The 15,476-nt window shown below is 37.5% G+C and overlaps 1 protein-coding gene across 18 annotated transcripts in view; it reads left to right on the forward strand.

Moving 5' to 3' along the window:
* DMD (dystrophin) overlaps positions 1–15,476 on the forward strand; it is a 1,274,903-nt gene that overhangs the window by 468,865 nt on the left and 790,562 nt on the right. For 16 of the 18 annotated variants that reach the window (XM_064151948.1, XM_064151957.1, XM_064151959.1 and 13 more), the window contains exon 8: positions 3,854–4,035. In XM_064151948.1, the coding sequence (XP_064008018.1) occupies positions 3,854–4,035 (182 nt within the window). Of the gene's footprint in view, positions 1–3,853; positions 4,036–4,975; positions 5,099–15,476 lie in introns of all 18 variants that reach the window. The other 2 variants (XM_064151973.1, XM_064151974.1) reach the window with 1 other exon arrangement.

Below are 15,476 nucleotides of genomic sequence, written 5' to 3' on the forward strand. Positions count from 1 at the left end.
TTTTTAATATAGAGCATATTTAGGTGTTTTATATCATTCTTACTCTCATTCATCTCTTGAAAATGCTTCATTCCACAAGAACTGGGTATGTTGGCAGAAATGCTCATTGTTAGGAAGTGCAATGGTAAGGATAAACCAGATATGAACTGCAAAGCTCAAAAAAATGTGCTGTTGGATGACTCTGAAGATTTTTACTTGATTTCTTTCTTTATTTACTCTTTTGGCATTGCATCCTATAGAAAAGAATTTATTGGAGTATATTTCAGGTTTATTATCATCACTCATCTTCAACAAATCATCAAACTTGTAGTTATGTTCATCAGAAAATGAGGAGTATTCGGTAGTAAAAATCAAGCTGTAACAGATTTTTATCAGGCAAATTGCTTCACAAATTAAATCTCTAATAGCTCTTGAAAGGCAGCAGAATGTAAACAGGGATCAATTGGTGTTTATTTAATGCTTTTTAAGTTCTGTGGGGAAGCCAGATTGTTTCTGCTCTTTTGGGACGTAACTGAGTAGTCATACCTTGTAATTGTACATTAAAATTCACGGTTAAATTCTAGTTCTTGCTGTGTTTCCTTAGTATCAGACAGGTTTCTCAGCCTGTGAGTTGGAAGTGTTACGGTTTTCTTCTCTTTAGCTTCTCAAATTTACATGAGACCTCTTTTGAAGAGACTAATACTCTAAAAGGTCAGTGTGTAAAGTCAGGACCCTGTTCTGTTTCCTACAAGGGATTTTTTTGCTTTCACATCTGAGTAGACCAATCTATGGATCACATATTTGTGGTAGTTTAAAGCTAACACTTCAGCCTAGATTTTAGTTATAAAGAAGAATAAGAAATTTCTGGAGATATTTGAGTAAAAGGTAAATAAAGTAAGGGATTTGATACAGAAGAATAATAATAGATAGGTTTATATCATTCCATTGGAGTGTTGATTAGCATATACCTCTCTGCACAAAGTATTCTTGTCTCCTTTTCTGTCTGTCTGGTGCTTTTTCATGGCTTTGATGATCTTGGCTGAGATTCTTGTTATGGCTAAGTAGCAGCGGGACTTTCTTTCTTGTTTTTTTTTTTCTCTTTTCCCTTATTGTGGGATGTGGGCAGGAAGGGGAAGAGAATCAGTACAGGAAGATACTTGCATTGTTTCTGAATTGTAAATACATGGACACAGCCCCGGGCTGCGCCAGGGGAAATTTAGGCTGGAGGTGAGGAGAAAATTCTTCACTGAGAGAGTCCTTGGACACTGGAATGGGCTGCCCGGGGAGGTGGTGGAGTCACCGTCCCTGGGGCACTTCAAGGCAAGGTTGGACGTGGCACTTGGTGCCATGGTCTAGCCTTGAGCTCTGTGGTAAAGGGTTGGACTTGATGATCTGTGAGGTCTCTTCCAACCTTGGTGATACTGTGATACTGTAAATATATTTTTTACATATACTATACACTACAATTTCTACTTCTAGATTTTTAGCATACTTTTCTAAATTCCCTCAATTGCTTTGCCCACAACAGAAGGGGGAGAGAGCAGAAAAGCATGCCTGAGTAAGCCAGGGCATGGACAAGCCCATTTTTGGCCTGTCAGACCTACAACAACAGTGGTAAAGACAATGTATTAGAAATACATTCAGTATATACATTTCTTTATTAAATTATGAAGGGAAAGGTATAGAACAAGACATCATAAATCATTCCTGTTCTGCTAATCTGAGCCTGCACAAAAATACTAATTTTGAGAGACAGTTTGAGATTCCAGGCTTTGCACCAACAGTTGTTTAGCTGTCATTGTGTAATTAGTGCTGTTTAGTATTTGTGATTAAATAATTAAATCTTGCTTATTTCGTCAGTGAATTCTGACAGCTGAATATGTACTTTTCATTTGTTAGAAAGAATGAGTGAGCAATTTTTGGCATGCATACTGTTTGCAAGGTGCTTGTTTTATTTATTATGTGAGGTATTTCTGTAGATAAGCAAAGTATTTACCTTTTTGATTGCCAAAATGTTTTGGAAAGGAAACTAATGAACACAAATTGTAAAATCACAGCTGACGTTGATGTTCTTTCAGTGTGTACTCTTCCCTGTGTAAAGCAAGGGAACACATCGAGTATAACAATATGCTGATAAATTAGTAATGAGAAGACAAGAAGATAGGTATAATTTCTGGGCTGAATTCTGTGACAGAATTGAAGCCTGTAGTGACTGAGAGCCGTAGCATGACTTGATTTGGAAAGGTCATGCTACAGGCTAGTAGGACGAGGGGAGTTATTCTTTCCCTGTACTCAACACTGGTCAGGCCACACACTGAGTACTGTGTCCAGTTTTGGGCTCCTCAATTCAAAAGAGATGTTGAGGTGCTGGAACGTGTCCAGAGAAGGGCAACAAAGCTGGTGAGAGGCCTGGAACACAAACCCTATGAGGAGAGGCTGAGGGAGCTGAGGTTGTTTAGACTGGAGAAGAGGAGGCTCAGGAGTGACCTCATTGCTGTCTACAACTACCTGAGGGGAGGTTGTACCCAGGTGGGGTTTGGTCTCTTGTGTCAGGCAACCAGCAACAGAACAAGGGGATGCAAAGTCTTAAGTTGTGCTAGGAGAGGTATAGTCTGGATGTTATGAGGAAGTTCTTCCCAGAGGGAATGATTTGCCATTGGAATGGGCTGCCCAGGGAGGTGGTGGAGTCACTGTCCCTGGAGGTGTTCAAGCAAAGACTGGATGAGGCACTTAGTGGGGCAATAGAGGCAACCATGCAAGCACTAAGGTTAGCAAGGAAGGAGGGAAGGTGGCATGCTGGAACAGAGGTTCCCATTTGGCCTCTGGTGACATGACTTGTTGAGTCCACACAGCCCTTAAATATCAGCAGTGGGGCAGAGTTCTGTCTGTGGCCCATGGAGGGGAGCACACTGGAGTATGTGGCTGCTTCTGAAGAAGGATGTGACTGATGCAAGATTTTGCTGGAGTGATCTGTCATGGGGAGAATCCCAAGCTTGTGGAAGGAACCCACGCATATTTGGAGGGCTGTCTCCCATGGGAGAAACATCACATTGTGGCAGAGGAGAACTGTGAGGAGTTTTCCATGAGAAGAGAAAGGAGTGGCAAAACCAAGATGTGATGGACAGATTCCAATTCCTATTCCCTGCTCTCCTACCCCAATGGTGGGGGAGGAGGTAGAAAAATCCAGAGCAGAGCTGAGCCTGAGAAGGAAGTGGTTGGGGACTAGTGTGTTTGTTTAGATTGGGTTTTGTTTAGCACTGTTCTACTTGGATTCACTTGGTAAATGGTGGTCGGTCATTGTGTTGTTTAAATGAAATTGATTGTTTCAGTTGAGTCTTCTTCTTGTGACCATAACTGGTGAGTGAGCCCTCTTTGTCTGTTGTCTCAACTTCTTTGAGGTTTTTGTTGTATTTTTTCTCCCCAACCCACCAAAGGGAGGTAGGAGTGGCAAGTGTCTGCATAACTGCTTTGTTGGAGCTGAGCGGGCTCAAACCAGGACAAGCACCACATGGCATGGCTGAAAATGAGCTTGTTCTTACTTATTTTTTAACTGCAGTATCCATGCAGCACAAGAAAATACACCTTTTCCTATGTCTAGTCCTGCTTACTAAGAATCACAGTGTCACACTGTATACTATGTGCATTTTGACTAAAGAAATATGTGACCTAACAGTTGCCTTTCTAAACTTTGGCCCCTTCTCATTGGTATGCAAGTGTAGTCTCCAATTCTGGAACTGATTCTAAGGTTTTAATTAGTCTCTAGAGAAATCAAGTGGACAAAAAGATTGCTCATTAGTCTGTCAACTTTTCATGAAGCTGTCTCGCTTCTGTGTAATGTGGAAACTAAAATGATGCATATTAATTTGCCTTTCAGATGTTGCCACTGCCTGTCCAGATAAGAAGTCCATCTTAATGTACGTGACCTCTCTCTTCCAAGTTCTGCCCCAGCAAGTCACTATGGAAGCCATCAGGGAGGTGGAGATGTTGCCACGACACTCAAGGGTCACTAAAGAAGAGCATATACGAGTACATCATCAGGAGCGTTTTTCACAGGAAGTGAGTTATTTCACTTTTCTGCTTCTGTCTTGTTGCTCTAAAGTGATTGTTTCCTTTGCCTATCCCATAAGTTTGATGGCCAATGCAAGGCAAAACCAGTCTGAATGGACAAAGGCTCTTCATCATGGGCAAGTCAGATGTACTTGTCTGCATGGACTGTGCTTTCACACTGCTTTTCACCTTGCACTGGGCTATTCTAAAAGTAACTATGCAGCAAATAAGTGTTTTGCACTTTTTTGACAGCACTAGATATTTTAATCATGGTAGGGCACCACAGGGAACAGCACAGAAACTGGAGGAGATTTTATATTTCAATAGATATTTGGAAACTTTTTTAGCTTTCTTAGAGAGTAACAGTTGGCATTTCTCCATATTTGTGATCTTTTTTTTTTGTTAGCATTTTGTTTGCACTAACTTTAAGATCATTTGTTTCCAGCTCACAGTTGGTCTCTCAAACTCAAGTAGTATTTCTAATTAATCTGTGCTTGCTATGTCAATGATGGTTTTGACTGAAATTGTCAGACAGTCTCTGCTGAAGCGTTAAGTGGATTTTAGGTCTAGTGTAATTGTCTGAATTTAATCTGTAAGTTGGATTTGGGATGCTCAATCTCTTTTAGAGTATACTAAGCAGATAAGTATTGGTTCTATTTATTCAGGATAATCACTTGTTTTTTGAGCCTTTGCTTGCAAATTATAAAGTACCTTCAGTTTACACTGGCATTGTACTAGTATTGAATCCTGAGAGTTTGTTGCTTTTAGAAAGGGGGTCAGATTAAATGAGCACTTTCCTTAATACCAGCACGAAGTCCTCAAAAAATATTACTGATGATGGCCTTCCTACTTATTTTTTTTTTCCCACTTACTCTTAAAAACATTACTTGTAGAATCCATGCTTCTATCCATATGTCTCTTCTTTCCACCTCTGATTTCTTCTTTGTAGATAAGAGTCAGTGTACCCCAGGGAACTTCACCTTCTCCTAAACAGCGATTCAAAAGCTATGCATATGCACAAGCTGTGTATGTCACATCCCCTGACCAAAAAAGGAGGCAGGTTCCTCCACAGGTCTGTCAATATCATTGTTTGGTTTAAAAACTGCTTTACAAAGCTTGTGCTTGGAGTGAAAAAGTGTGTGCATTTTGCTTATACCTGATCTTGCTGCCCTACTTTTTTCCAGGTTTTTTTTTAGCATATGTTGCTTGGTTACTTTTTAGTGTTTATTTGTTTTATGTTTGATTGCTAGGGGTGAACAGTATTAAAAAAATCCTGGTTTAGGATTATAAACTGATTCCTTAAGTAATTTTTTAATAGTTATATTAACTTAAAAGTGCGTTAGACAAACAAACCAATCATGAGACGTATTTGGCATCTATTATATTGTTGTCTCAGTTTGATTATAGAGAAACAAGAACCATTGTTTTTTCTTTTCCTAACCATATCTGTTAGAGAAAAAAAAAAAGTGATGACATTTCTGAGAAGACTACTGCAGTTGGAAAGAATAAAGAGGAAACATTAAATTCAGTATTCTTTGTATGACCTCTGTTATTAGATTGTAACAGCTGGTCACCTTTTTTTCACAAAAGGCACCATGGCAACACTCAGATTAGGAATTTTGTATTTGTTTTTTTGACTTTTAAATACCTGTGGTAGTTTAATAAAAGTTCTTTCTAGCAAACCTTGTAATGAGCATTTCAGTAGTCAGAAGTTTTATTGCTTGTGACAAGTGTGAGAGCCAAAGGTCACCTTGCATAAAGCAATTTGCTTTCCATTCTTTACTCTGGGGAAAAGAGATCTGCATGTATTTGGCAGTACAGTATGAGCTTGCTCATGGAGACTTAATTCCATCTAACCTCTAAAAATTTATTGCAAAATTACACTTCAATTTAATACCATGTTTTCAAATCTGCTTTTCAAGTGACAGGTATTTTACTGAATAACGGCTTCCCTTAAATACTCCAGGAAAGAAATCCTGTGCGCATAAGCATGAGCCCTGCCAAATTATACTAACATTAAATGTGTTGCAGTGATGATTAATAGAGCTTTTAAACAAGGTGTTTAAAACTAGTGTAATTGATTTGTGCTACTTAGATGCTATACTGATGACTGAAAAAAAATGAAGAGTCATGATATAGTTCAGTTTCTTTTTCCCCCTTGAGCTCCATTTACTCTGATCAGTTGTGGGCTTTGCCAGTATCCCCACCATGAAGCATAATGTACAAGGTTATATAATTGAAGTACTTTATGTGAAATGTAGTTAGAAAAATGTGCTAAGAAGATATAATTCTGTGGTTTAGTCTCCCTCTTGCATTTCAGTTTTCAGATTTTGTCTTCCTGATTTGGAAGCTTTGTCTACTGCACTCATGCAATGACTGTGGTTCTAACACCATAGTTTGGCCAATTTGGCAGAAGTTAAAGACCTACCTTGAACTGAACCCTATTGTGATAGAGCCACAATAAACCATTACATTATTTCAATAATAATAATAATAATTACAACTCCTATTGTTGTTGTTATTACCACTCTCATTATAATCAAGATTGAATTGCAAATAATACCCATTAATATGTCAATTCAATATATGCAATTTTTCATCAGTATTAATGACTTTTTTTCCACTTTCCCATGTAATTCTTGAAGAACAGCTGTCATCTAACTATTAAAACAAATTGATAATCCTGGTAAATTAGAGACTGATAATTTTTTCTCTATATATTTTAAGATGAGTTACCTTAATGATCCTTCCTACTTTAACTAAAAACATGTATTATTTCCTTTGCAATTCTTAGTGGCCTCCCAATTTTTTGCCAGCTATATTACATTTTGTTGATATTGTTATTGGTCTTGCAGCCACCTGTTGTATTTTCAGTAAATCCTATTCCTCTAGGAGACTCCATTAAAGAAAGCTGTGTGCCCTCAGGTGAACATAATACTTTTCATGGCAAAATTGTGCATATTTCTGGTGCACAGCAAACAGTTCTACATTTTAAGGGCAGATGTTGGATTTTAAGACGTTGATGAAGTACCCACTCCCTTAAACATTCTGTGGAATGCTCTGTTGTCTTCTTCCCCAAATCATTATACTGTGGAAGAGGGAGTAATATTTTTCCCTTCTATTTATAACAATTGTATCCTTTCAGAGTCTGTAGGAAATGCCATGGATTATTTGTTAGTTCGCATTTGTACCGCAGGCAGGTCTGCATGTTTACCTGAAGCAGTGACCTTTGAAAAGGCCAGATTGCTTATCTGTACTGATCATTAAAATGCTGGCTTCTTTCTTCCCCACGGTGATTTTGAAGCAGCAGAAACTATATATTGTAATGCTTGCGTAGAAGACTTTCTCTGTAGGATACTGCATTATATACTTTGTGGGTTTGGTGTGCGTGTACAGACTCCAAGTACAAGTGTACAAAGTAAGATAGCTGAAGATTTTCTGTGTTGATTCCAAATAGAAAAGGCATTTCTCTGTATCCTGTAGCACTAAATAATTTACCTTTATAATTTTCTGAGATTCAAAAGTACTCTAGATCATGTCATTAATATAGTTGTGTTAGCCAGAGTTTATCAGTGACTAATACATTTATTCCGCTGCGCAATATATGTCGTATCTTACTTCAGCCCCTTTGTCATTATACAATTTTCAGTATGATTACCTTTTCAAAACCACTCTCTAATCTACTTATAATTGTCTGTTCCTTTTCAAAACACTGTTTGCTTCTGATTTCTGTGATCTTAAAAAATTAGTTTCATTATTTCTCTGACCTTATTTATTCCTACTCACGTTCGTAATCGCAGTGCTGTTCTATCTTCTCTGTGTCACGGAGTAAATGCTTTCTCTATTATGCCAAGACATGTTTTGTTGCTTTAGTCTTTTCTTGTCACTTCAAAATTTAGCCTTATTCTTTACTGCTTTGTTGGCTTTTAAACTAAGTTTTAGTAATTCATTCATGTTCAGCCTCCTAATTTTCCAAATTTAAACTTCTCTTTTCACTCTTCAACCTTGTTTCTGGCCTTGTTCTCATTCTGTAACCATGTACAATGGCTACTGCAATGAAAATAGGATTTAATACCTACAATTATTAGTCATGTGCTAAGACATTTCATTAAATATCAACTTTTTTTTTTTTAATATGATGTGAGGAAGGATAACATTACTGGGTAAAATTACACCTTTAAAGTACCTGCAATTCTTTTGTGCCACATGAGGGTAAAAGTATTTGATAAATTATCTATAGATTCTGTTTCAGTGTTCTGATAACTCATTTGAAGAATTAAAATAGTTAATTTAGTTCTAGGAGAGAACTAGTGTATATATGTTAAAATATATAAAATTATAGATAATTATATCCAATATTTTATGTAATTATATATATTATACAACATATAACTATATGTGGTATATAGTTATATAATCTCAACAGGTCAGAAATTCCACAAGAAATTGCTTTTTGCTTGATCTTAACTGGAAAGGGAAAGATGAAAGATTAAAAGGAAGTATAAAGGAAGGAAGACTAACGTAAAGATGCACATAACTTCAAAGCAATACATTTATAATACCTTTTCTGAGTTCAAGATTTTGATATTATTAATGTCTCTAAAAGAATTTAGCAACTGGTGAGGGGCCTGGAGCACAAATCCTATGAGGAGAGGTTGAGGGAGCTGGGCCTGTTTAGCCTGGAGAAGAGGAGGCTCAGGGGTGATCTTATTACTGTCTACAACTACCTGAAGGGACATTGTAGTCAGGTGGGGGGTGGCCTCTTCTCCCAGGTAACCAGCAATAGAACAAGGGGACACGGTCTCAAGTTGTGCCAGGGGAAGTCTAGGCTGGATGTTAGGAAGAAGTTTTTCACAGAGAGAGTGATTGGCATTGGAATGGGCTGCCCAGGGAGGTGGTGGAGGCACCGTCCCTGGGGGTCTTCAAGAAAAGACTGGATGAGGCACTTAGTGCCATGGTCTAGTTGATTGGCTAGGGCTGGGTGATAGGTTGGACTAGATGACCTTGGAGGTCTCTTCCAACCTGGTTGATTCTATGATTCTATGCATCAGTTGTACATTGTCTCTGTACTGAACAACAGATTAATAAAAATACCCTTTCACTCACTCTTCTTGAAGTATGCTTTCATACCCACCTCATTAGTGGTTATATCCTACTATTGGTTTTAATTAAGCAAATTCCTTCGTGGCAGAAACAGAAAGTAAATTTGGGTCGTACCACCTCAGATGACCTCACTGCAGTTACTTTTTTTTTAATAAACATGTTTTACATTGTAGCAATTATACCTCAGTTAACAGGTATAGTTAAATATGTCACCGTCCCTGGGGGTGTTCAAGAGAGGACTGGATGAGGCACTTGGTGCTATGGTCTAGTTGACTGGATGGGGCTGGGTGATAGGTTGGACTGGATGATCTTGGAGGTCTCTTCCAACCTGGTTGATTCTGTGGGGAAAAAAAATGGTCTTCACAGTGTATTTGTATTCAGCTATTTTCAGTTTCCTTTGTTTCTGTCATGCCAAAAGAACAGAGGAATATAGTAGTTTATATCCACAAGAGAATAAATAAAGTTAATTTACTACATACGCTGCATATATAAAAAATACAAACATGTTATTCCTGAAATAGTAATCACAGGTCAGCGTTTTCCTTCTAGGTGAGAAGAATTTTTCATGCCAAAATTTTCAAAATAGTATGTGTTAATATATATAGCTAAACAAAACAAAATTACCTACACCTGAGTGAGACTGATTGAAAGTACTGAAACATCTGTGTAATTCTCACTTAGCAGAATCACAGAAACAATCAGGTTGGAAAAGTCTCTAGGAAGTACCAAGTCCAACCAATAACCCTTCTCTACAGGGTTCATCCCTAAACCATGTCCTCGAGCACCACATCCAAACAACTTTTAAGCACATGCAGGGTTGGTGACTCAACCACTTCCCTGGGCAGCCCATTCCAACGCCTGATCACTCTTGCTGTGATAGTTTTTTTTCTAATGTCCCATGAATGCTCCACTGATTCATGGCTCATATATTCCCTGAGCTAGATTTGGTGTCTTTATACTTCAAAATTCTCAGTGGATTTTTTATCCTGATTTTTCCACCCTGGTCCTTTTCTTTGTAAATATTTATAAAAATATTTTAATATAATTTTCTAGAAATCTTTTTTGATAATTTCTGTTGTCGTTATCTACTAAAAATCCTTGTAATATTTTCTCTATTATTACCCAGTTTATAAACCTGAGGCTCTGCATTCAGAAGATGATAAAAACTTGATTTTGAGATGATTGGTTATCATTTCATTTCATTTCCAGGTATTGATTTATTATTCAGAGCATGTAGCTACAAGTGAGGTGGTCACACTAGAGAATCTGGGGGAAAAAAACCCACAACGTTAAATCACTTTGAACCTCTTCTGCAGCAGCTTTTTTGTTAGCTTTTAATTTTAAATTTAAAATATATTCTTTGAAGTGGCTGCTCTTGGAGGAGAGGCTCTTTAATAGAAGCTGAAATGCATTTAGGGAGAGTTTAACTGTAATAAGGATAAACCACATAAGGGCCATGAATGGGATATTCAGCCTATTCAAGCAAATTTGACTATTTAAGATCTAGAGATGACTTAGCAAACCCACCTTTTTTAATCATGCCTTCCAGCTATAATAGCATGTAATGTGGAGTACTCTGACATCTCCAGGACCTCAACCTCAGCTTCCCAGAAACTAATTAATATATCCACTAATTGGCTCATATCCCAGAGATTTTATTTCTCAAAAGAAAAAAGAGTCACATTATAGATGTATCTCTTTATAGTTAATTGCTCTTGCTGTTGATGCTTTTGAAGGCGTTTTGGTATTGTACTCTGTGAATATATAAAAAGAGGTTTGGAGTTAAATATTCTTATTGTGAAGATTAGATGGTCTGTAATGAAGAGTCTGAAACACATTATCAAGGCTTAGTAGTCAGAAATGATGGCAGGATTGGTAGATGACTGTAGTGATTAAAATAAGCTGAAAAATTAACTTAATTTTCTTAGCTTGAAAAACAGTATAAGCCTAAAATACATTTCTTGAATACTGGTTAAAACTCACAGAAAATAAAACTAAATGCAATACTGAATGCAGGTCAATTCAGTTAAGGTTTATATGGCTGTAATTCTGTAAAGAAAACATGATAAAAAATTGTAGTTCACAGATATTTTATCTTCTGGTCTTTGCACTGTAGGGCTTTTTGCTCCTGACATACCTCTGTGACAACGTGTTTGGAAATTTGGATTTTGGTCTGTGGGAGCAGACATTAAAGGAATGTGGCATTCTGACTTGAAAATCTCTGCATTTTCAGAGGTCTATATATTCATCACATAGAAATATCCTAAACCAGTTAGTTTATTTCAGTGTGACTTCTGCACTGAAATTTGATTTTGTGAACAACTTCAGCAACATCATTCCAGTAGATCAGGTGGAATATAGAGGTTAGTGCAGTAGCTATTGCACTGTTTTGAGCATGATTTGGGGTGAGAGGACAAAGATTCTTAAAGCAGTCACTGCAAATTACTTTTTAAATAATATGGAGATGGAACTGAGAAATAATTTGCAAACACTCAAGAAAAGAACATTTCTGTTTAGAAAAGGAAGGAAAAAAAAAGCTTTATCACTCTGGCAGAGATTTTCCTTCTTGGTAATGTGCTCCTGACTCTGGAAAGTTTTCCTCTCAACGTGTACATTGCCTAACACTTAATGATTTTTAATGAACTAATAGCCTGCTGCATCTCAGAAGTTGCTGTCACAGGCCAATTCATCCTGATAGAAACATTTTCACTGTGGAAAACACCACTAAGAAAATCTGGTACTAAAAATTTAAGTTGCCTCAACTGATCAAGCCAAACCTGTGATTTTTCAGATTTATAATAAGATCAAACTCGGGTTGATTTTCATATGAATAGCCAAAAAAAAAAAGGCATCTTCTCAGGTCATTTTTCCTTCACAAAAGCAGTTTTGAAGTCCTTAATAAAATGAAAATGCCAGCCAGGTTTAGAACAAAGAAATAGTTGACAATATAATAACAAGCAATCTGAACAATGTACCTAGTTGAAATGAATGAACCTTTCTGTCTGATGCTCTCTGATAAGAAAAATATTCTTGATTATTGCAAAGAGCATTTTATCATTTAACATTTTCATAGTTATAGTTTGGCAAATATAAAGACACATAATACACAAATATAAAGACACATAATTTTGAGAAACTGCAAGAATAAGCAGGTGGCATCAAACCTACCTGGTGAGTGGCATAGTTAGAGGGTGAATAATGTGTGCTACTGTTCTCCTGCAAAGCAACTATTCAAAATGAGAAAACTACTTTGGACTTCATTTTGCCTTTACTATCTCTAGTGCAGAACTATTTTCTCAAACTGCCCAACAAAGTTCTAGAACTCAGAAGCTGTCTTTAGGAACTTACAGAAACATTCTTGGAGAACTTGCTAACACCTGTCCAATAATTTTCCTCCCTTTAGGAACATAATACAGTAGTAGGTGAGGAACACTTCTTCCTCTTGCTTTAGTTCCCTGAAGCAGCTGCAAGCTCATGGTTTAAAGTCTGAATTAATCTGTACAGCTGCCAGACATACTTCATTTCTCCAGGCTTCTGAAGGTCAAAGGCTTTTTATTTCCTCCTCTTATACTTTAATTTAAAACTTAAGTGTCCTCAGGGTCTTCCAGGCCTCATGCCATAGCACAAGATGGTCAAAGGTGTAAAAAAATCAAACCCCTATCCTTTCAACAGGGGGAAAAAGGTATCTGAGAGGACAACATAGGATCGTGGAATCATAGAATGGTTTAGGTTGGACGAGACCTCAAAGATCATCTAGTTCCAACCCCCTGCCATACACAGGGACACTTTCCACTAGAACAGGTTGCTCAAGGCCTCATCCAACCTGGCCTTGAACACCTCCACAGAGCGAGCATCCACAACCTCCCTAGGCAATCTGTTCCAGTGTTTCATCAACCTCACTGTAAAGACTTCCTCCTAACATCTAGTTTAAATCTCCCCTCTGCCAGTTTAAACCTATTACTCCTCATTCTGTCATTACAAGCCCTCGTAAATAGTCCTTCCCCAGTCTTCCTGTAAGCCCCATTCAGATATTGGAAGGCCACTACAAGGTCTTCTCAAAGCCTTCTCTTCTCCAGGCTGAAGACCCCCAACTCTCGTAGCCTGTCCTCATAGCAGAGCTGCTCCAGCCCTCAGATCATCTTTGTGGCCCTCCTCTGGGCTTGCTCCAACAGTTTGTTGTCCTTCTTGTGTTAGGAGCTCCAGAACTGCACGTAGTACTCCAGGTGGGGCCTGACAATAGCAGAGTAAATGGGGAGAGAATCCCCTCCCTTGCCCAGATATATTTTTTTTTCCTTCTACATGAGTCCATAGTAACAGCAGGACTATTTTCCATGCAAAAAATAACAGGCCATTCATTTCAAAACAGTCTGTGGAGTAACTGACTGATTCCTAGTTAGCTTCATCCAGCACCTGCATTTTTCATGTCATTTTCCCCCTTAACGTTTGTGTCATCGTGCATGCATTGTTATTTTGTAGTTAGTTCTCTGTGAATGTTTTGCTTTGACTGCACCCAATCAACTTCGTTTTGCATAATCATTAAATACTTTATCAAGAATAGGTTTTAGTTCAAGAATGAAACTGAATCCATCTTAAGCAGTGTTTTTATCCTCAAGTCTAGCCTTCCTAGAAATATGTAGATAAAACAGTTTTAGCTTCAGTGTGTCCTCATTGTTTTTCACTGTCTCTAAAATTCTGACTAGAAATAACCATCACAGATGTCTCTGCTAATAACTGTGTCTCTGTACTTAATGTGTTGCAAAACACCTGTTTTAGCTCAGGTGTTGCAACACCCCGGATTAGCTTGCCAGAGCCCCGCAGATCGGGGGGATCGAAGGCAATGCCACATGGACTCCAGACGATTCAATGTGAATTATGCCAGAGACCTTCATTGATCATTTTGCTCTCAATAAATACCCTCAGGGCCACAAGGCACACGCCTGCATATTAGCATAATTAGTCAAGGACAACCCACTCCATCAGCATAAACCATGCCTTGGTTTCCTCATTAATGAGGTGTCCATTATCTATCCTTTCTGAGATAAGGTAGGCAGCAGCTGGTGGGAACCAAGGTCAGCATCCTCCTGTTATTATCCTTCTTCACTCCACATTCTCATATTAATGTAGTGTATAAAATAATTTATACATTTTTCTCATGTTTCTTTAGGAATTTGGAGATATTTAATATAAATTCAGAGATGAGGACACTCACAGTAGGGTTTAGGTTTCTGTTGTTTGCTGGTTCTGTTTGTTGGCTTGTTTGTTTTTAAGCATTTGACTACCATTATGATTTGTAAATTTCAGGGGTTTAATTGCTGTTTGTGTTACGTGGATTATTTTATCATGGATTATTTTCAGTGTTACAGGATCTACATATGTAAATTTTGGTTATATTGTGGAATGAATCTTTTTTGTGTAGGTGAATATTACTTTGAGACCTGTTTTGGGGATTTGTTTGATTTGCTTTTTAATACAAAGTTTCTAGCACAGGTATTAGGCCAGTAGTCATCCACTTCCAAGTGTGAATATTTAACTTGGGGTTTGATATTGCCTTTACAGCTTAGCTAATGGTCTGAATTTCCTCCTTTTGTTGTTTTTTTCACTTTGTATGCACGATGAGCAGGCATGTACAGTTATCTTTCAGAGAGCTAACAGCACTGACAGTAGTCAACATAGAGTATAACAGTGGATATAATATGATTTTTTTGCAATATATATATGTATATGGAATGGTTTAGTTCAAGGACTAAACCTCCTGCTCCCCCAACACAAAAGTGAGGGGAAAAAGTAACGCACAAAACTCAGGACTGAAATAAAGAGAGAAGAGTTTAATGTAACGTAAGCTATCATAAGCACATTGTGTAATTACTTTAGCTGATGATCTAATTAATCTAACAATACAATGTTGCAGTCTGAACTTCAAGTCCTATAATAGTTTGCTCCAGTTAGCACTTTTATTTTTGAAGCTGGCATGGCTCCAGCATGGTATAAGTGCAACAGGTTCAATTCAATCCTTGACAATATATAATATGCATAATATATATACTTATATATGTATACTATGTAAAAATGTAAATTATATGTAAATATATATATATGTTTTGTCAAGTCAAAACCTACGTTTAACACTCAGATGTATTTTTTTATGCTTGTAGACTTTTTAGAATGTGAATATTCTCTGCTTACATAGATCAGTTCAAGCTGACTTGCTCTACTTGGGCTTGTTCACAGAGAATATGCTTAAAGATGCAGAAGGAAATTTGGCTTAATTTTAACAGTGAAGTCAGTGAGGATGGTTGTTACAGTTGGAGACTAAAATTGTAGCTGAAAACAGAATTTTCCAGAGGTTT

The sequence above is a fragment of the Pogoniulus pusillus genome, chromosome 12 (assembly GCF_015220805.1).
Source record: "Pogoniulus pusillus isolate bPogPus1 chromosome 12, bPogPus1.pri, whole genome shotgun sequence".
Classification (NCBI taxonomy): Eukaryota; Metazoa; Chordata; class Aves; order Piciformes; family Lybiidae; genus Pogoniulus; species Pogoniulus pusillus.